The 22,127-nt window shown below is 37.1% G+C and overlaps 2 protein-coding genes across 2 annotated transcripts; one reads left to right on the top strand and one right to left on the bottom strand.

The window, feature by feature from the left end:
- Nucleotides 1-4,155: 4,155 nt before the first annotated feature.
- Nucleotides 4,156-17,456, top strand: LOC121427693 (complement factor H-like). Its single transcript, XM_041624216.1, has 8 exons — nucleotides 4,156-4,574; nucleotides 4,981-5,160; nucleotides 5,836-6,012; nucleotides 6,781-6,948; nucleotides 7,657-7,836; nucleotides 11,575-11,781; nucleotides 12,397-12,558; nucleotides 16,694-17,456. Exons 1-8 carry the CDS (start codon nucleotides 4,460-4,462, stop codon nucleotides 16,708-16,710), a joined length of 1,206 nt encoding a protein of 401 aa, XP_041480150.1. The 5' UTR covers nucleotides 4,156-4,459; the 3' UTR covers nucleotides 16,711-17,456.
- Nucleotides 17,457-17,554: 98 nt separating this feature from the next.
- LOC121427692 (toll-like receptor Tollo) lies at nucleotides 17,555-21,408 on the bottom strand. Its single transcript, XM_041624215.1, has one exon. The coding sequence runs from the start codon at nucleotides 20,986-20,988 to the stop codon at nucleotides 18,121-18,123; it is 2,868 nt and encodes a 955-aa protein (XP_041480149.1). The 5' UTR covers nucleotides 20,989-21,408; the 3' UTR covers nucleotides 17,555-18,120.
- Nucleotides 21,409-22,127: the final 719 nt, after the last annotated feature.

Consider the following 22,127-nt stretch of genomic DNA (forward strand, 5'->3'; position numbering starts at 1 on the left):
TACTACTACAACTACTACTACTACTACTGCTACTGCTGCTACTACTACATGTACTACATGTACTACTACTTCTTCTACTACTATTACTATTACTTTTGCTATTATGACTATCACTACCACTTCTACTACTGCTGCTGATGCTGCCACTACTACTTCTACCTACTACTACTATTATTACTACCTTTGCTATTATGACTATATTTTCTACTAATAATACTACAACTATTAAGGTAATGTTTTATTCAATTCAATTTTTCAATTCAAAGTTCATTTCAATCTATCATAAAAATACAAATGTATACAAATTTTATGATAAAAAAAATTTGATTGGGAGCACTTGGACGTTATAAAAAACTTGTAAGTGGGGCACCACCATGATACAATTAAATACAAATTAATGTAAAACATACAGAAAGAGTTAACAACAAATAACGACATTGAGATACAATGCAAAACACAATTATATAGAGGAAATAAACAAACCAAAAAACAAGAAATAATAATTATTCATAGTGACCCAAAGTGTGCTATTGGCTATACTGAGAGAGAATTTCATCTGCAAAAGTTTTTTTAAATTTATTTTGAGTTTTACTTTGTTTAATATCATTATTCAAATAATTCCATAGGCTGATTCCTCTACAATTTAGAGAATCTTTGGTAATTTTGGTGTTTGGAAGATATGACACATGTTGTGTTGAAAAGATTATTAAAATATTTCTCATGAGATTTGAATGGTAATTGTACATAAATATATAAGTATACATAAGAACCAAACCACAGATTTTCAAATATTATGATCGAGAAATAACATGCTTGCGTGACTCTAAAAATGTGCATTGAAAAATTGTTCCTTTAGCCATTATTTAATCAGAAATATTTATGTCTTTCAATTGTACTTAAATGCAGATTTCATTAATGAATCTTTTTACCGGTATTATTTGTATCTTTTTTTTACTGTTAGTGGATGTGCAAAGTAGGTCACATTATCAACTACAAATTGATAATGTATTTTTCGTTTAAGGCAAGTGATCGGTTGTGCCTTGATGTTTAATTATGTGGTAGTGGTTATGTGTTTAGACAAGATTATATTATTTTTGTATCATCAGAAAAATAAAATATTCCACAATTCTATTATAACTTTCCTTAAACTTCCGTCTTTTAGAGAATGTTATTGTTTGATTGTGATTTTTTTTGCTAGTGGAAAATAATGTTAGCCAGATGCACAGTGAGGGTGAAGTTTTAGAAACTTTTTGTTTTATTGCGTCTTGGTGTAAGAGGTATGCAAGGTTCTATGTAGTAAATATAATAATTATGTAATATAACAAGCAGCAAGAAAATAATGAAATAACGTTATTGATAACTTTTTGATTTTCTATTATTATTTTTTATTTCTTTGGTGAGACATTTGTTTTCACGTCCTGCATTGGAGTGTGCCGATGATTGTCATGTCCTCATTTTCTTGTATCTTCTTATTTTTATTTTTTATCTATTTTACCGTCTCCAAAATTATATTTGTACAGTGCGTCAAAAAATATAAAGGGGATTATGGATGTTTTATATTACTATCATACTAAAATACATGATTTCAATAAAAAAATGATACATATTTGTAACGCTTATGCCATTCCCTTTCATTCAGATCCCCCCCCCCCCCCCGAAAAAACCCATCTCGCTCCAAATGTAGGGAAATTGGGTCATTTAAAAAAAGGGACAGCAAAAAAGACCCAAAAAAAAGCTTCACCTGATTTCCAGCAACCCCGCTTCCCAGGGCCATGATCGACATTTAGTTGATCAAAGACTTGATGCATGGATGATCGTCAACATAAAAAGACTGGCGATGATGATGGTGGTGGTGGTGATGGTGATGGTGAATGTGGTGGTGGTGGTGGTGAATGTGGTGGTGAATGTGGTGAATGTGGTGGTGGTGGTGAATGTGGTGGTGGTGGTGGTGGTGGTGGTGAATGTGGTGGTGGTGGTAAATGTGGTGGTGGTGAATGTGGTGGTGGTGATGGTGGTGGTGGTGGTGAATGTGGTGGTGGTGGTGGTGAATGTGGTGGTGGTGGTGGTGAATGTGATGGTGGTGGTGGTGGTGGTGGTGAATGTGGTGGTGATGGTGGTGGTGAATGTGGTGGTGTTTGTGGTGAATGTGGTGTTTGTGGTGAATGTGGTGAATGTGGTGAATGTGGTGGTGGTGGTGAATGTGGTGGTAGTGGCAATTGTGGTGATGGTGGTGGTGATGATAGTGGTGATGATAGTGATGTTGACCGATGATCGTAATGGAGAGTATAATAATGATCATGATGATAATGAGAATGATTATGGGAAACAAGGAAAATGTTGACTTAACACAATTTTCTTTTAGAAAATCCATCATTAAGATTATGACACATACACCCAGTGGCGTAGCTACGGGGGGCCTGGGGGCACGTGCCCCCCCCCCCCTGAGATTTGGTGTGCCCCCCCCCAGAAAAAAAAATTGGCAGAGCTAAAAAAGGGAGAAAGAAGAAAAGAAAAAAGGAAAAGAAGAAAAAAGACAGAAGAAAAAAATAAGAGGAGGAAGACGAGTGAATGAAATAATGTGAGGGGAAGACTTGCAAAAAAATCTTTCAATAAAATTTTCGTTGCGCTTCGCTCAAGAATTGCCTGTTCGATGAGATTCATATCTTGCTCAATAGGCTGATATGGAGCAAGTTTTGAAGTCAATATACAAAACATATTTTAGCTCGGATATCGACCTTTCATTATTTTTTTCATTTACAAATTTAGGTCTGTAAAATGTCCGTTTTATATGGTCTACATATCAGCACTTTAAGCTCACGCTGCGTTGTCACATTGTTTGATTTGCCAAGTTCATATTGTCTACGTGTATTCCATAATGTTCCATTAAGCAAATGTATTCAGAATGCCCAGATTCTAGGTCTAAATCTAAAACATGCGCGATAGCCTGCATGTTGTTAATTCAAAATGTACTTAAATTATCAAGTTTCACATCAGAATATCAATAATTGTCTGCTCACGCTTCACGATCGCATTATTAATGATACCCAATTAACTATATCCTATTAATGATTTACAAAATATGAATAGAGTGCCCTGCTTTTAGGTCTAAAATCTCAATTTTCTTCCTCTCGCGCTTCGCGCTCGCATCAATTGTTTTGTTACATACCTATCCGATTTATTAATACAAAAAGTGCTTAGAATGACCATTTTTTAAGTTGGAATGTCAAAAAAATTTGCTCGCGCTTCGCGCTCGCATTATTGAAATATATACCGTCTTCGTGGGTAACTGTAAGCAGTCCTTAACAGGTCCCTTTTAGATAATGCTAGAACAGTTAATACAAATTTCTGCTCGTGCTTGGCGTGTACGCAGTAACCATCTAGTTACATACGAATCTTGTTCAGGATCACACATAACATTGCCCAGAATATTAAATTTTTGGGACTGTACATGAAAGTAAAAAAGAAAAAAAATCGCTCGCGCTTCTCGCTTGCACTTTTTTATAAGGCTTATGAGATTACTTCATGTTTATGTTGTTTTATAAGAATAAAACTAAGAAGTGACTGATCGGGGAAACTATAGGTGAAGATAATTTCGGGCCCCGTCCCCTATTGGCGAAAGTTGGATCCGCCCTTGTGACACATACACACACACCAGAAAAAATGGCCGGTGCCCCACCCCCTGAAAAAGCAAGGACCCCCAGGAAAAAAGTCCTAGCTACGCCACTGCCTACACCTGAAAAATGAAATTCCAAAGTGGTGATCAATAGAAAATGTGAAATGAGTAAGAAGGGTAACTATATTAATGATGTGAGAGTCGCATATCGGCACGGTTGCGCAGATGGCGGCTGAGACAAGAAGAGGATCCGGCATGGTACCCAATTCCTGCAAATTAGCCCAATCTTTAGTTTTAGTGTTTATACATACAGCCCTCGTCCTTGCCGAAGACCCACCAATGTTACATCTAATGAAAAAGGAAGAAGTGGCACGGCATAATCTGTTTGGACTTACAAGCTAATAATTGACCAATCTTTGTACACATCATCATCATTGTGGTAGACCTATACACAATGAAACAAATCGTGATTTAAGAATTGATAACGATCTTGCAATATAAATACGGACATTCCCGTTTAGGCAAACAAGAATCTTCGCTCTGCATCTCACAAATGGTTCAATTCACTGTAACAGAATGTGCCTTATAAATGATACGACAATTATAGGTTAGACGGATTAAAATCGGTCTTATTTTTTTTATTGTGCGACAGGAAATAAAAAAAATATATCGTCTGCCATTCTAGGATCCAAAATGAACTAGAGAGAATTGTATTGATTCGTCAATATTCAGAATGGTCTTGAATATTAATTCTGCATGGAATGTTTGAAAATGAGAGACATGTCTGCATGTACTGAGGAATATCAATGAGAAATACATGTATTTTCCGAATGTCTTAGTATTTCAATGAATGGAGGCTTGAGGAATTCAACTTTCAAAAATCGTTTCCGAATCAAGATGAGGGAAAGATTGGCTTTCATCTTTTTGCTGGCAGTGACATCATTGCCAGGAACTTTTCAAGGTAAGTTTTACAAAATATGTATATTTTTTCAATTAATATAATCATGTTAACGATATAATAATGATTGGGCTGGATAGGCCTTTGGTTAATGTGTGTAACTTCTTCTCCTCCTCCCCCTCCTCCTTCTTCTTCTTCATCTTCTTCGTCGTCGTCTTCTTCTTCCTCTTTTTCTTGTACGACTCGGCCATTCCTCTTTCTTTTTGTATATTTCTATTTACCCTACTCCAACCCCTTCACCTCTAGCACTGTCATATATCTTAACTGCAAATTTTTTGCTGTTCTTATGATTTAAATTCTTTTATTTTTTTTCACTTTTCATCTAGCTATATATTCAATAAAATAACTTATTGAGATTATGGTTCTAAATTCGTGTATATATCGTTTTTCATTTTCCTAATATTTCCAGCTTGCACGAGGCCAACAACTGGCGATAATGTGGTATTAAGCGCCGAGTTAAGCAGTTACTATGATTACTATTACCTCCAGATATCATGTGAAGATGGTTACACGCAATCAGGGACTACGTATAGTTACTGCTACCCCGGAACAGGATGGGATCCTGACCCTAGTACTGTCGAATGTCAACGTAAGACCATGAAAGTTACATTTGGGTCCTGTAACACAAAATTTAGTGATTGAACATACGCTTCATTTTTACGATCGTAGCAAATGTTCTACGATCATTGCTACTTTTTTTTGTTACGGGCGCCAAATAAGATAAACTGAAGAGAAGGGAAGGGGGGAGGTCTTGGGAGCCATGGAGCACCTCCCCCCCCCCCCTCCAAGTTTCATGACTGGTTGATTGATTGATTGGTTGGTTGGTTGGTTGGTTCGATTTATTGATTCGATTTATTGATTCGATTTATTGTTTAAATAGATGGAAATTCGGTTGGACAATATAATGCCAACTATGTATATCTAATGATAATCATTAATGTTAGTTAGATCAGATCAGATACGCTGAAGTACAGGGGGACTTGGGGGCCGTGGAGCACCCCCCCCCCTCCAAGTTTCATGACTGATTGATTGATTGATTGATTGATTCGATTTATAGTTTAATAGATGGAAGTTCGCTGTTAGACTATATAATGCCAACTTATGATTATCTAATTGATTCATCTAATTAATGTTCCCTAAAGGGTTTTATATATCCTACGGTTATTTCTCAATTTGTTTCCAAAAGTGATTATCGATCTTATAAATCAAGACATCTAATAATGGTCAAAAAATAATTATCATGATTAAATTGCTTGAACCACAGAACCCTGCTCGTTGCCCAACATCGATTCTGACGTCACAGTGGAACCGGAACAAACGACCTACACGATCGGTGAGAAGGTGACTTTCTCGTGTACCTCTGGAACCTTGGTCGGTTCAGAAGAAGGGACCTGCGGCAGCAATGCAACATGGAGTATCGGAACCAAACCATCGTGTCTAGGTAAGGTGGGGTCGGTGGAGGTGAGGGTGAATGGGGGGGGGTATAGTAGAGGCTCCTCGTTCCTAGATGCTCTCTCTCGTATAGGTCTCTACGCTCATATGCCTCTTCATATACACTTGACCCCTGCCCTCCATATATTTCATTACTTGCACCCATTTATCTCTAGATATCTCCACGCGCGCATCCGGGGGGGGGTCAGGTCCATATCCCCGCCTTGGCGTGCTATGCAGCAACAAGCGGATGAAAAGAGAGAAAAGGGGAAAGGAATGAAACAGAAAAAAAGGGGTAAAATGTAAGAAAAGGTGATGAAAATGGATGGATGAAAAACGTACTATGGAGCAAATAGAGTATAGGGAGAATGTCGGCATAGGGGCGCCAAGTTTATCTTAACTTATAGGGGTCTCGAGATATTTGGAGTGCAACTTAGGGGGTTCCAAAAAGATGTACATGGGGCGCCAAATTTTAGACTAAGGGGAGTAAAATGCCATGTTGGCCAAAAAGTAAGAGGGCCCAAAAAAAGGTGCTTGCGTTGACCGTTTCATAATTGCAAACAAGTCTAAGTTCCGTTTTCAAGAATGAACGCATAATTTCAAACTTATTTTTCTTTCTAATCGGAAATGAAATTTGATCTTAATTCTTAATCTTATTATTTTTTACAAGAGTGGGGTTATGAATACTAAATAACTAAAAGAAAATAGAACTTACAGAAAATATTGAGCTATCAACAGAATGATTACATCAAGATATCCATTTTATCCTTATTTTCAGATGGTTGCACGGCTCCTCATAATTCAAATGGAACAGGTTCATATGAACACACAAGCACAGAAACTTTCATGTGCGATACAGGTTATCAGCTTTCCATCGGTGACATCACAATAGAAACAACCTGTGACGATGGTTCGTGGAGCCCGAATGTCGAATGCTCAAGCAGTGGTATGAATAAAATAGCATTTGATTATTTATAAAATACACCTGCATCAAATTAAATATTTGTATGAAAATACAAAAGTGACGTTCTTCACCCTTTGTTTCATGAATTTCAACTAGCCTTGTAATGAAAATATAATTACTAATGTTAGTCTCACTGTGACACTGGTCTACATTATTTTAGTTATTGGTCATAGCAATACATTTATCTTTAGATATACGAATAAGTTCTGGACAAGTTTCGATTGATCATATACAACATTATAAAGACCAGGTTCTTTCTACACTGTTAGAAAATTTATCCTTAAAATAACAAAAAATCCTGCAGCAGAGTCTCGAGAACACCTGTAATCTTACCCCCATTGTGTTATCTTACATTATATCATGTAAAACTACAGGAAATTGGTATTTGGTGTATTTAACCTTACAAATTTCCCTTAATAAAACACCATTTTTTGCAGATTGCAGAAAAATTTCAATTTTATGAATTTACAGAATGATTCTGTTATTGCTTTTTGCAAAATCTTCTTTTTTTCTGTAAAATCAGGGTTTTTTAACAGTGTAATCGCATATGCCATTATGACTATATCTCTTATTTCATTTTACATAACTTGTTATCTATACATTTGCGTTTTCAACCCTGTTTTCAATTTTTCCAATCAATTATGTACATGTATATGACGTTGATGCGAATTTCCCCTCCCATTCCCTTAGGTTGTATACCTCCCACGGTGCCCACCAATGTGACGTATGCACCGGATGAAACGATTTATGACGTAAACTTCAGAATTTCATTGTCATGTGACGGGGAGACCACGCCCTTCGGACCCGAGTTCTCTTACTGTAATTCGTCAAGAGAATGGGAGCCCAGCCCCCTCTTACTACGTTGCTATGGTAAGTCTAAAGCATAGGTGTTTGACTCCTTTTACAATGTTTAAGAAGTGAAGTGTGTGGCAATGGAATAGCTGACATAAGTTTGCCGTACTAGTCCAGGATAGGCCCCATAGAAAATTGACCAAACCTTGTTTTTTTATATATACAATATTTTTTGATGGTTTCTTGTCAATTCGAGGGTGCTGATTACGAATCTGGATGATGCCACTCGTGTAACCTTGAGCATTTTCCGCAAATTGGCAAAATCCAATATGGCCGCCAAAATATGCAAATTATCCATGAAAATCATAAAATTGTCCACACATTGGCTGTGAAATGCATGAAATTGCATGGCAGGAGTGAAATACAATCTTAAGAAATAATTTTTGAAGAAATATTTATTTTCCTGATATTCAAAATGGCCGCCATAGGCCATTGTATACACTATCATGTACAATACGAATAGGGAAAACTAATTTTCACAAAAATTAGCACTGAACTGCAAAAATCGCGATGTATGAACGAAGAAATATATGCAAATCATCACTACTAATGAGATTTATTATTTATTATGTCAAATATGGGAACATTGCTGTATTCTGATATCTAAAATAGCCGCCACTGGCCCAAAGAGTATTATGTAATATGGCAATGGCCGGGGCCAAAAAATGACAAGATTGAGCATTAAAATGCATATTATTAAGATAAACGAGTGGAATACTGAATAAAAACATAATTGTAAATATGCCATTTAAGTGATAAATGGTGTATTTTGAAATTCAAAATGGCCGCCATAGCCCCTATATTCATCATGTACAATGCGAATTGAGAAACTAATTTTCACACGAGTAAGAAACATAAAATGCATGTAATTGTGATCTATGAGTAAGATATTGCCTGACAACATGTTTTATAGCAAGATATATCATTTCTTTAGTCATACATGAGATAAATACTGTATTATGAAATTCAAAATGGCCCATATATGCCCTAACAGTATTATTTACAATGTGAATTGGGACATATAATTTGGATTATGCTAGACTATGACATCTAAATAATCCTGTTGCTTGAGTAACACGTTATTCGAAAACCTTTTTTTTTTAATCATCGCATTTCTTCTTCCATATATATAGATGATAAATACTTTTTTTACATTCAAAATAACCTCTACTAGCCCTAACTAAATTACGTAACATGCGAACAGGGAAACTAATTTTCACAAGAGTGAGAATCATTAAATGCATATAACTGTGATGTACGAGTAAAGATATTGTCTGAAACATTATTTCTAATTAAAAACATCACATATGGGTCGTGGACATGATGGAGGTATGATAAATGCTGTACTTTGAAATCCAAAATGGCTGCCATAGGTCCTAAAAGTATTGTGTACATTGTAACATGGGACATATAATTTTGACAGAATTTGGCTTTGCTCGACTCTAAATATTGCATATAATTGTTAATTGTGATGTAAGGGTGAATTATTGTCTAAAACCATGGTTTCTAACGAGATATATCATAATGTTGTGTAATTAAGGTGATAAATGCTGCATTTTTAAATTGAAAATGGCCACCATAGGCACTTATCGTATAATATACAATTTGGGTGGAGACAAATAATGTTCACAAAATGGGCATATGGCAGCCATTTTGAATGTTGAAATACAGTATTTATCACCTAAATTACATAAGATATGATATATTTTGTTATAAATCATGTTTTCAGACAACATTCCACTCATACATCACCATTTGACCAAGCAAAGCTAAATTCTGTTGAAATGATTTGTTCCCATTCATATTGTGCATAATACCGTAAGGGACTGTAGCGGCCATTTTGACTTTAAAATAACCGTATTTATCAGCTAACTGGCAGAATAAATGATATATCTTAATAGAAATTATGCTTCCAGACAACATTTTACTCATAGATCACTGTTACGTGCATTATGGTGCTCACTCCTGTGAATATTGGTTTCCTTCTTTGCATTGTACATAATACAGTTAATGTCGATGGCGGCCATTTTGAAAGTCGAAATACAGTATTTTACACAAACTTGAAACCTGAATGATATATTTCGCTAGAAAATACGTTTTTAGACAGTATCCAATTAATCTATCACATATATATGCATTTTAGCGCTCACTCTTGTGATTTCCTTTCTACCATTTCTCATTGTGCATTATACTTTTAGGGCCTTTGGCAGCCATTTTGAATATCAAAATACAACATTCACCACATACATGGCATATAAATAATATATTTCGTTAATAATTATGTTTATAGTCAGTATTCCATCTGTTTAATCTTCATAATAAGCATTTCAGTGATCACTCTTGTGATTTTTTTGGCCCCCATTGCCATTGTGCGCAATACTGTTTGGGCCAGTGGCGGCTATTTTAGATATCAAAATGCAGCAAAGTTCTCATATATGACATTATAAATGATATATCTCGTTAGTAATAATGATTTGCATATATTACTTTGTTCATACATCGCGATTTTTTGCAATTTAGTGCTCATTTTTGTGAAAATTAGTTTTCCCTATTCATATTGTACATAATAAGGTATACAATGACCTTCGGCGGCCATTTTGAATATCAGAAAAATAAATACTTTGTTAAAAATTATTTTTTCAGAGAGTATTTCACTCCTGCCACACAATTGCATGCATTTCACAGCCAATGTGCGGACAATTTTATGATTTTCATGGGTAATTTGCATATTTTGGCGGCCATATTGGATTTTGCCAATTTGCGGAAAATGCTCAAGGTTACACGAGTGGCATCATCCAGATTCGTAATCAGCACCCTCGAATTGACAAGAAACCATAAAAAAATATTGTATATATGCCTCTTCTATCCTGGACTATCCCTATATCCAATATGTTTCAACAAAATAATACTATCCATACCTACCACACAAGACAAGCATCTAATATGCATTTGTATAAACCTCGCACACTGTTGGCTCACAAATCTGTCAGACATTATGGACCTGATGTTTGGAATTCGATACCTACTAGTATTAGGAATATATTATCAGTGCATTCCTTCAAAAATGCGGTAAAACGCATACTTGTCTCTAAGATGTAATTTCTTTAGCAAGACACATTTTGTTGTACTGTACATTTTAAACTTAAGGATTGATATAATTTCAAGTATTATTACGCCTCATACACTCCTTGTAAATATTTGTAAATAGTTGTGGAACATAATAATTTGTTTATTTAGTTTTCTTTGTTTAGTTTTTCTTATTCTTTCCCTTCTTTGAGTAATCATTAGTTTTGACTTTTCAGTATTGTTTTTATATTTATGTATGCATTTCATATATTCAAAGGTCTGACAACAGCTCAAGCATCTGCTTATTTTGTCATACCACTGCATGTCTGCAAAAATTAACCTTGTTATAATCAGTTATGTTAATGTTATGTTAATCATCATAATTATACATTATTATTATGTAAAATTCAATGTAATCAATTTTGTGATGGTTACACTATGTAAATTATCATGACATGCAGAAACAAATAAATAAATAAATAAAAAAAATATACCTCATGGTGAGGAATGTGCCCCTGAGCTTGTATGAATTTAAAGACGAAAAAACGGAAATAATTTGCTTACCCCTCTCCCCCCCCCCCCTCTCTCTCTCTCTCCCTCTCTTTATCCCTCCCTCTGGGTCCCTCTCCCCATCCCGTCTCATCATGATCACTCTCCCTCTCTCCTCTCTCTCTCCCTCACTTTCTGAAGATAAATGCAAGGTGCCGACGTTCTCCGACTCGAACTTGATCGTGACCTCTGACCTCTCTGGTTTATCTGGCGAGTCCTACTACGACCACGCGGACACTGTGAGATTTTCTTGTACAGGAGGTCTCTACGTGGATGGTCCGTGGAAGACCAGCTGTAACAAAGGGGCGTGGTCCATCGGCATAGGCGGGGATTCCCCAACGTGCAGGGGTGAGGGCGTCGATGTATATTTCTTTTTGTTTTGTTCATTTGTTTTTCTCTGTTTTTTTATTATCTGTTTTTATGATTTTGTTTGTTTATTTGTTTTACTTTTACGTTTATTTGTTTCAGTGTTGGTTCAGACATCGATTGGCTATCCTCTTTCGTTCTCTTTCTCCTTATTTTTCCACATTTTAAAAAAAAAACCCTCAATATCTAATTATATAAATTTTTGAATGACCAGAAGCGCCTTCCTCTTCGTCTGTGTCATTTTCACCTTATCATGAAGGGCTATTATGAAACTTCATGGTTTTTTTAGAAGCTGTCATTAGGGTTTCAACATTTTGGGGCACCAAAAAAGTACAAAAACGATTATCATTCATAATGAGTTATAATTGCTCTTCTATTTCTTTCTAAAAAAAATGGTCTTAACCCCAAGGGCACGAGACGGGTCACTAAATCCCATAGATTTTTACTTGTGTATATCTTAGGAACAACCGTGCATGATTTCCATATAAAAGAGAGAAATAACAACTCAAACTTAATCTTATTCTAGAAATTGAACTGAACGCCGCAAACCGCTTCCGTTGTCTTATGATGCAACGTATTTATATATATATATTTCAGCTAACTGCACAGCCCCGTCGAATACATTGATGGAGGGTCAAACGTTTAACCATGGCCATTCTGAAGTTATCACATGCGTTGATGAACCTGGTATGGTCAGGCTCGGTGGACCGAAGACTTTCTGCAACGACGGGTCTTGGAAACCAAGTGTACTCTGCAAATGTAAGATTTTCTTATATGGTGATGTTTAAAATAAAAATTTGGATATTATCAATAGTACTTATTTAAAAGTTTTGTGAAATGAGATTGATTAGTGTATCACCATACATGTGCTGTCAGAGATTTATTAAGGTCAGCTTTCAGATAGAAAGTATACATTTCAATTTTTCGGGCTGCATGCATTTGCTAAATTACAGTTTTCCTTAACCCTAAAAAGACTGGGCTATTTTGGAGGCTAGAAAAACTAGTTGGGGCCTTTTGCCCCCCCCCCCTAAGATCTCGGCCGTTGGTCGTCCGATCGCAACCAAATTTGGCACACACATCCTTTGTCATGTCCTCTAAAAGAAAACATAGTCAAAATACTGATATTCATTGTATTTTTTAATATATGCATAATTAATTATGCGAATATGCAAATTTTTATCAAAAAATTGAATTTTTCATACTTTGGTACCTATTGCGGTCCATAAATTCCCGTTTCAAGGTTTTCAGCTATAAGAAGAGGTTGTTTATCATGGAATTGTGTTATTTCGTGCTTGAATTATTAGATATGCTTATGCAAATTAGTAATCACTAAATATGCAAATAAGTACTCTGCACGCGTTATGTAGAGAAATACAACATTTGGCATGTTTTATTGCATTACACTCTCTTGCAATGAGCCAAAGCAATCTTGGAAGATAAACAAGTGATGTGTTACATGTACACTAGCTGGTGAAAACAAAGCATAAGAGATATCACATAATTTATGCAAATTATATTCATAATTAATTATGTGAATATGCAAATTTTTATCAAAAAATTGAATTTTTCATATTTTGGTACTTATTGCGGTCCATAAATTCCTGTTTCAAGGTTTTCAGCTGTAAGAAGAGGTTGTTTATCATGGAATTTTTTTTTTTCATGCTTGAATTATTAGATATGCTTATGCAAATTAGTAATTACTAAATATAGTTGTGCAAGCGATTCTGGTATTTTGCACTACTTTTCTTATGTTTTTCTTTGATTTTAATTTCTTATGTATTTCTTTATTTTGCATTTCTTATGTATTTCTTTATTTTTTATGCAATGTTTTTCATTATTTTCATATCCTAGAACTGCTACTTGAATTCACAAGTGACATGATATAGAAAGAAACAAATAAAAATGTAGTTAGAAAACAATGTGTATAACATTCATTCAAATACCATACACTTTACACACAAACGAATACAAATTTCAATTTCTTACGTGACATGTGATACGAAATTGTTACGTAACTCCGCAACCGCGGCATGGGGGTATACAAATTTGGTATCAAAAGTTGCGCAAAACTCAAGAGAAAAAAGTCATGAAATGGCGGCGCGAACGCTTCATGCGCAAAAAAGTTATCGCGATTTATGTACAGGGGGGGCCTAAAAGGCCCCCCCAGTCTTTTTAGGGTTAAGCATAATGTGAATTCATTATCAGTTTGGTACTTTAAATTCTATTCAGATTAGTCAGAGCTTACTTGTTTAGCATATCCCGTCGAAAGTATTGTTAGAGTATTGGTTTTTTGTCTCACCTTCATAGCAGAGTGAGACTATAGGCGCCGCTTTTCCGACGGCGGCGGCGGCGGCGGCGTCAACATCAAATCTTAACCTGAGGTTAAGTTTTTGAAATGACATCATAACTTAGAAAGTATATGGACCTAGTTCATGAAACTTGGACATAAGATTAATCAAGTATCACTGAACATCCTGCATGAGTTTCACGTCACATGACCAAGGTCAAAGGTCATTTAGGGTCAATGAATTTTGGCCGAATTGGGGGTATCTGTTGAATTCCCATCATAACTTTGAAAGTTTATGGATCTGATTCATGAAACTTGGACATAATAGTAATCAAGCATCACTGAACATTTTGTGCGAGTTTCAGGTCTCATGATTAAGGTCAAAGGTCATTTAGGGTCAATGAACTTTGGCTGAATCGGGGGTATCTGTTGAATTACCATCATAACTTTGAAAGTTTATTGGTCTAGTTCGTTAAACTTGGACATTAGAGTAATCAAGTATCACTGAACATCCTGTGCACATTTCAGGTCACATGACCAAGGTCAAAGGTCAATGAACTTTGGCCGAATTGGGTGTATCTGTTGAATTACCATCACAACTTTGAAAGTTTATGGATCTGATTCATGAAACTTGTACATGAGAGTAATCAAGTATTACTGAACATCCTGTGCGAGTTTCAGGTCACATGATCAAGGTCCAAGGTCATGTAAGGTCAATGAACTTTGGCCATGTTGGGGTTTTTTGTTGAATAACCATCATATCTCTGTAAGTTTATTGGTCTAATTCATAAAAAGTGGACATAAGAGTAACCATGTATCACTGAACATCTTGTGCGAGTTAGAGTAGTTTTCAAAGTCAGCACTGCTGCTATATTGAACCGCGTGATGCAGGTGAGACGGCCAGAGGCATTCCACTTGTTTTATTATGCTACGGAAATATTGCAGAAGAAACATATACATCGAAGCAAATCAATTTTTAAAAATTGAGAGCCCGACTTTTTTTGTCAATGTATATTATTTTTTTTCAGCGGAAATGATAAAGTGCAAAATTTAGAATGCGCACATATCTCTCCGATATGCAGAGGCGGCGGAACCTGGAGGGGGGGGGGGCAATTGCCCTCAAAAATTCCAGTAGGAAAAAAATGCCTCTTTTCAAAAAGGGAAAATGACCTATTTTTCCAAATGAAATGTGCCCTTTTTCAAAATATGATACACGTTTTGAAGTAAAACATATTACAATTTAGGTTAGAAAATCAAAAAAAAAATTGCTCACGCTTCGCGTTCGTACCAATTATTGTTTAGTAAGGTACTCATTCCGTTCTTGGTTACAAAAAGTGCTTAGATTGTCCAGTTTTCTGGTTTGAATATTGCAAATTTTCAGCTCGCGCTTCGCGCCCTTATTATACGATTGGTGAGATATGTTTCCTATTCATCAGTTATTAATGCATTTCTTATCAGCATCCTTTTCTGGTCAGCATATTAAAAATCAGCTCAGACGTCGTGCTCGCGTCAATAAAATTGTATAGTCAAATGCAAATCTTTTTCATGAATAACAAAAACTGCTCGGGATGTTTAATTTTCAGGTCTTATTGCATAAAATGTCCAGAAGTTTGAGCTCGCGCTCCGTGCTTGCCACATCTCTCAAGGATGCGCTTTTAACACTAATTTGCGTCATAATTGACCAAAAAGCGATTTTCACAACTTAAGAATTTTATTTTTTCCATAGCGCTCTCTCGCTGCGCTCCTTCGCTACGCTTTATTGCGGAAAAATCTGTTTGCACCAAAATGCCCCCATTTTGACATAATAAGTACCCTTTTTTCTTTGCCCCCAAACGAAATACATTCCTACCCCCCCCCCCCCCCCTGCGATATGCAATGAAAAATTTCGTGAAATAACTGTTAGAAGTGCCGTTCTTTAGAAAAACAAACAAACAGCCGGCTTTGAATGTTCCATTTCTCTGAAAAAAAATATATATATATATTATGCCAAAGTTTATCGAGCCTATACTATCTTTTCTCCTCCTTATCTTTTATATATTTATCCGACCCCCGCACCCGGCATTTCCAAATTTGTATCTATTAGGTACTATTCCTCTTCCTTTCAAATTTGTATGTATGTCTCGCCTTTGCTCTCTTTCTCTCTTCCACTCACTCACCCCCCCCCCCCCCCTCTTACTCCCATTCACTCCCTCACACACACGAACCCACCTCTCTCCCTCAACGCACGCACACACACTTCTCCCTCCTATTCACCCACTCACACATCTCCCCTCTCTCACCTCCATTCGTACACACACACACAACCTTCCCCTTCTCTCTCACACACACATGCACCAACAAACACCTCCCTGTTCTTTCTTTCCCTCTCACGAACTCGCACGCACCCCCCCCCACACCTCATCTCCCTCCCTCTCTCCCCCACTCACACACACGCACGCTCCCACTCCCTCTCTCTCCCCCACTCACTCGCACGCATACCCCCCCCCCACACACCTCACCTCTCTCTCCCACTCACACCCCCCCCTTCTCTCTCTATCTTTATTTCACCCCTCCCCCATATTCATATCACTTTATTTTATTTTTTTTTGTTTCCTTTTTTGTCAACAGATAAAACTGAACTCTAATGGTGATGATAGAAAGATTTCCTGCCAATCAAGATAAACTTCTAATCAGGAACTCCACCATGAGAAAAAAGGAAGGAAATAAAGTTTAATCATAAAGTATTATTCACAAGATGATCGGCGATACGCAGGGCCTATATTCGGAAGCCGGTGCCACGTTCTGTGACAAAATTATTTTACGCCATGAGTGTCAAGCATTATAAATCTATATTATTTGTATAACTTTGTCTGTTTGTGTAAGAATGGTTTTAATGGTAGAAAGCTATTGCAGTTATCTTTTCGAAACAATTATCGATAAGTGCCAATTAATTGCGTTGTTACATTGGATTTGACCTCTGCTCTCAGATATACATGCCAAATTAATCTTTTCATAGTTGACCAATACTTATTTAAGACAAGAGTCTTAAATTTAGGATAAGAATACAGCTCCTCTGAAACCTAATTCTTAATTCCTCTTGAGAGATTCGAAATGCGGGTCATGGAAACTATTTATTCATTATTCGCAGACAGTTAATATAAATCATGTTAATTGAAGTTTCAACTTTGCTGAAAAAACCTCTTCTGGTAAATATTGTGCTTTTTATATTTACCATTGAAAGTTCTACCATATCTTTAACCTATATCTTAATTGAGCCTTACTTTAGATTACGTGCTACTGGAAGAACATAATCTTAAAATATTACATGCGACTTTAAACGCCTAGAACTGATCCACTGCAATGTGAAATAAAGAATCTAATGTCATCTGTAGAATTCGTCTCGGTCTTATAGTTTCGTTATTATTGTCTTCTCTATCTATGTATTATAGACAACTACTTTTGTTTGCCAAGACCAACATAAGTACAACCTTAGCAATGTCCTGCAATGTCCTGCAAATTAAAAAAAGAAGAAAATTAAAAACTTTTCTGTTTTTCCTTTTCAGTTGAAAATGCATTGATAGGGTAAAAGGCATAAGAGCAAAAATTAGTCTTACTCTATTTTCATCAACACTTAAAATCCTGCCATATTGCTGTCCCAACATTAACGATACCGACTCTTCTGACCGATGGATGGCCATGGGCAATGATGGGTCATCTTCTGCACTACATTATTTTCTATCAACAAAATACTATTTTTAAAAAATGCTGTTATGATTAAGCAGTGTGGCACTCTTTTTAAAAAATTAGCATAATACATTTGTTGATGGATCACGTGTCTGTAGACAATTATTGGTAAATTATTACAGATTTGATGGTCATTAACACAGTTTTTAACATTTGAGAGTCAGTCGAGCATATCCACCAAACCATTGACTTTATTAAATAATCCTTGATATTTTAGAGTGTACATATTATAACATGCACCAGATATATAAGTAATACAAGTAGTAGTGGCGATCATCGATGATCAGCTATACGCTGACATTGGTCAGACTCTACCTCTGGTGATCTCCATCACCATGAATTTCAGCCAGAGGATGTCTTGGCATCTCGTACAGAAGGTTTTCACGAAACAAACGATTCGTGACCGACAAATACGCATTGGCTGTGACGTAATACCTCATGTCTTCGTCCATCTCATCCCTGTCCAAGTCTTCGAGGAATACGAGGATGAGGTTCTTGTTTCGCTTATCCTGAAGGACACGCTGGTGAGCCGTCTTGAACTCGAGGAGACGCCATTCATCCTGCAGGAAACTTCTGCTTATGACGATGATGCTACGTCGGCTTGCCTCAAGACTTGTAACAATGGTCGTAGCGATGCATCCGCCGGGCGGGAAGTCCCGATGGCGTATGCACAGCTTGTAAGGCAGGTTGACATCTTCTTCCAAGATTGGTATGATGTTCTTGAGCACATAATCGATGTCTTCATCGCTGTAAGCAATATAAGCATCGTACTCCCACCTGATGTTGTCCAAGACGACATCATCGTCGTCGTCATCGTGCAGGACGTGGAATCCGTATCTGGTGTAGAGAATGACGCGTATGGCTCTTCTATGCCGAAAGATCACTGCCATAACCATCAGGAAAAACAAGGTTAATGTTGATGTAGCAATGACTGCGTTGTACTCCTGAATTGTCAAGACATCTGGAGATGAGCATCCGAAGTCCTGGTCAGCCACCTGGATGATCGGGTACATTGCATTGTCCGAGGAATTGACGTAACACTCGACATCATAGAGCCGAGGAACAACGTCAATGTGTGACTGGAGCCACTGTTTTAACCAAAAGAGAGAACAGTTGCAAATGAAAGGGTTGTCGTGTAAGGTCAGAACCTTCAGATGCGACGTAGAGTTGAAGATGCCGTCTTCGAGGGACTGGAGACTGTTGCCATGGATGTAAATAGTCGTGAGATTGGGATTTCTTTCGAATGTATGGGAACTGAGAGAATTTACTCCGTTCCTAGAAAGGTCTATTTCTCTTAGATCGGTTAGATCAGTAAGAATATCAACGTCGAACTTGTTTAAAACATTATTTGAAAGATTCAGCTGTTGTAGATTGGGAAATCCTAGCAAAGCATCAGATAAAATAGTTTCGAGACCAATATCACGCAGAGCAAGAACAGCAAGCTTAGCACTTGTTTGAAAATCTTCTGCACGCAATGTATAGTGATCGTCAATAAGACATCCATTGCAGTCGAAGATGAGAGTTTCTGCAGGAATGTTTGGCAAGGAGTGCAGCGAGTTATTAGGACAGAAGAATATATTTGCTCGATCAATGTCACGTCTGTAGCATTCGCACGACCCCTGCTTACATGTGTTGTCTTCGTATGGACACCAAAAATCCTCAAGGGGTAATGTCATCATAGACTTGGCAGCTACGGGTGATGGAGCATTACAAGTCCAACTCGAGTTGTCGGGAAGATGGAAAAACGGATAGGTATCCTCAAAATCACCTCTTCGTATGAACAACATCACTGGACACCCACAAGTAAATCTATTACCTTGAAGGAGTGTATCTATCGGTATATGTGGCGGTCGGATATCGAAAGGCCAAACCAAATCGTCGGGAAAGAGGACAAAGTCGTTGTATCTGAGGTCAATCATGGTCAGGCTATCAAGGTTGACTATTCCAAGGACTTCTATGGTCTGAAGCCGATTGAATGAAAGATCTATCGTTTGGAGAGAAGGGAGGCTGCTGAATGTCCCCATCCTAATCACACGAAGATGATTGTGAGAGATATTGATTAATCTTATATTTGGGGTTGACTCGAAAGCAAAGACTGGGAACTCTTGGAGATCATTACCGCTCATGTTTACATATTTTAAGTCATTTAGTCCACCGTGAAACGCGCTGGGATGGATATATTCTAAAGCATTGTTTGACAAATCAATGAAAGTTACATTCGGCATGTGAACGAAAACATAACCATCAAGTGACGGCAAATTATTATCATGGATAATCAACCTTCTTAAATGTAAAAGAGGAGCACAGTTGAAATGACTTGCATTAGTTAGGCCGGTGGAAGATAGATCGACAGTGATCAGGGACGCAGTGTTCTGAAACAAGCAGCGGCTTTCATCGTTAAATAGGTTGTTGTTGGCTCTAATGTTGAGTTCTGTAAGACTTTGCAGTCCACGGAACCCATCTCCAGTGACGACACTGACGCTGTTGTTTCCCAGGAAGAGCTTTCGAAGTGAGGGAAACACCATAAATGTATCAATCCCGATCTCTGCTATGTTGTTGAAGGACAGATCAAGTGTCGATATATTGCTTAATTGAAAACCAAAGGAATGTGCGTCCAGCGAATGGAGGTGATTTAAGGAAAGTTTGACGGAGGCATTTGTTTTGATTCCTCCTATCGCCTCCAAGCGATCACCGTCTAAATCTGCAGACACCAGAAGCAGCTTCTGGAGAAGGGCCATGTCTGCGAAAATTTCGCTTGGAAAACTACCAATCTTACACCCAATCATTGTGAGTTCCTGCAAAACCCCTGAGAGGTTGTCAAACAGATCCACCTTCAGGTCTGCTGGATCGTTCGTCCGATTACCATGGGAGTAGCAGTTCAGAGTGAGCGACCGAGTGCGGGGAATCCTTTGCAAGGTCACGTTCCAATTGCTGGAGAGGAAACACGAAATGCTGGTGAACTCGATGAGAGGTCCTGTCTCTTGGGTAGGTCCGTTGCAGAGGCAGGGTAGATCTGCCTCATTGCAAGATATGGGGTAGCTTCTAGCCATACGGGCTGATCCATGGTCTCTTCTGTTGACATTTTTCGTCTTGGATATCAGGTTTTCAGCTACAATTGAGGAGAGTGACAACAGGACACCCAGAAACATTAAACAAGCTTGTACCCTGACAATGTCCATCCTTTGATCTTGGTTAGAAATAGGCCCTCATCTACGATTCTCTGGAAATAATAATAAAAAAACATGTCAAAACTAAGCAAAACTTGCAATTATGTTTCCATAAGTATACGAAATTAATCAATTGGTGCGGATGAATCTATGCCCAAGTGGTCATTTATAGATTCCTGACCTGACATATGAAAATTCGGGGTTCGATTACTGGTCATTGCACCTTGGGTAAGGCATTTATATGCACTGCTTTTAAATCACTAAACAGTTAAGAGTTAATGAGTTCCAACGTGTACACTTGTAAGAAAAAATCCATTAATTTGAAAATCCCCATTTATTTCAATTTTCTTGAATCGTTATGTTGAAATGTTAAGATCATAATTATTTCAATATCATAATCCACCTTGTGTTCATTGAAATATGCCAATAAAACTAATGAGTGGTCTTGATATCCAATCACTTAATTTGTAAAATAATTGCTCAAATTATCATTTTTCTTAAGAAAAATACAACTTTACCGCAAAATATTGCTTTTTCAACCAATTTCAAATTTTCACCACCACCCCCCCCCCCAAAAAAAAAAACCGTTGAATTATTGAAAGGTAATTGCACTTTTGCAAGATTGGAATACTTCTCAAGTATAATTTACATCAATGATCTATACATGGGTTTAAGTTTCACTGTTGAAATGAAACGATCAGGCTTTCATTTGCCGTCTCTATACCCTTGAGGTGCGGCCCTAGCTACAGGGGGAAGAGAACGATCCCATATAATTTTACAAATAATGAGGAGGAGTAAGAAGACAAAATCAAGAAAAGGGAATAGAGGATAAATAAATGAAAGAATTGAAAATAGATCTGGGATAGTTTATTTTTAGTTCTCTGATATATCCACCTCTAGCTATCAAACTATCGTCATTGCCTCTTTACCCTTATAACTTCAAAATAAAGTGTTTTTATTTTCCATTGGTGCACGCTTCCATATTATTTTGGGGGTGCATAGGGGACCTGTGAAGGAGGGAAAGGGTATATTGTAAAGAACATCATCAACTAGACCCAAGTGTCTATTAGGAGCAAAAAAAATGTTGAATATGAATATTACTCGACTCCCGGATGTAAATAGATCGTGCGTCATGCAGTTTCATCAGTGGA

This window comes from Lytechinus variegatus, chromosome 14 (genome assembly GCF_018143015.1).
Source record: "Lytechinus variegatus isolate NC3 chromosome 14, Lvar_3.0, whole genome shotgun sequence".
NCBI lineage: Eukaryota > Metazoa > Echinodermata > Echinoidea > Temnopleuroida > Toxopneustidae > Lytechinus > Lytechinus variegatus.

Coding starts and splice junctions, on each gene's coding strand:
- LOC121427692 (XM_041624215.1), bottom strand. CDS start 20,988: ATGGACATTGTCAGGGTACAAGCTTGTTTAATGTTTCTGGGTGTCCTG.
- LOC121427693 (XM_041624216.1), top strand. CDS start 4,460: ATGAATGGAGGCTTGAGGAATTCAACTTTCAAAAATCGTTTCCGAATC. Junction 7,837..11,574: donor CCTCTTACTACGTTGCTATG/GTAAGTCTAAAG, acceptor CACTTTCTGAAG/ATAAATGCAAGGTGCCGACG. Junction 11,782..12,396: donor GGATTCCCCAACGTGCAGGG/GTGAGGGCGTCG, acceptor TATATATTTCAG/CTAACTGCACAGCCCCGTCG.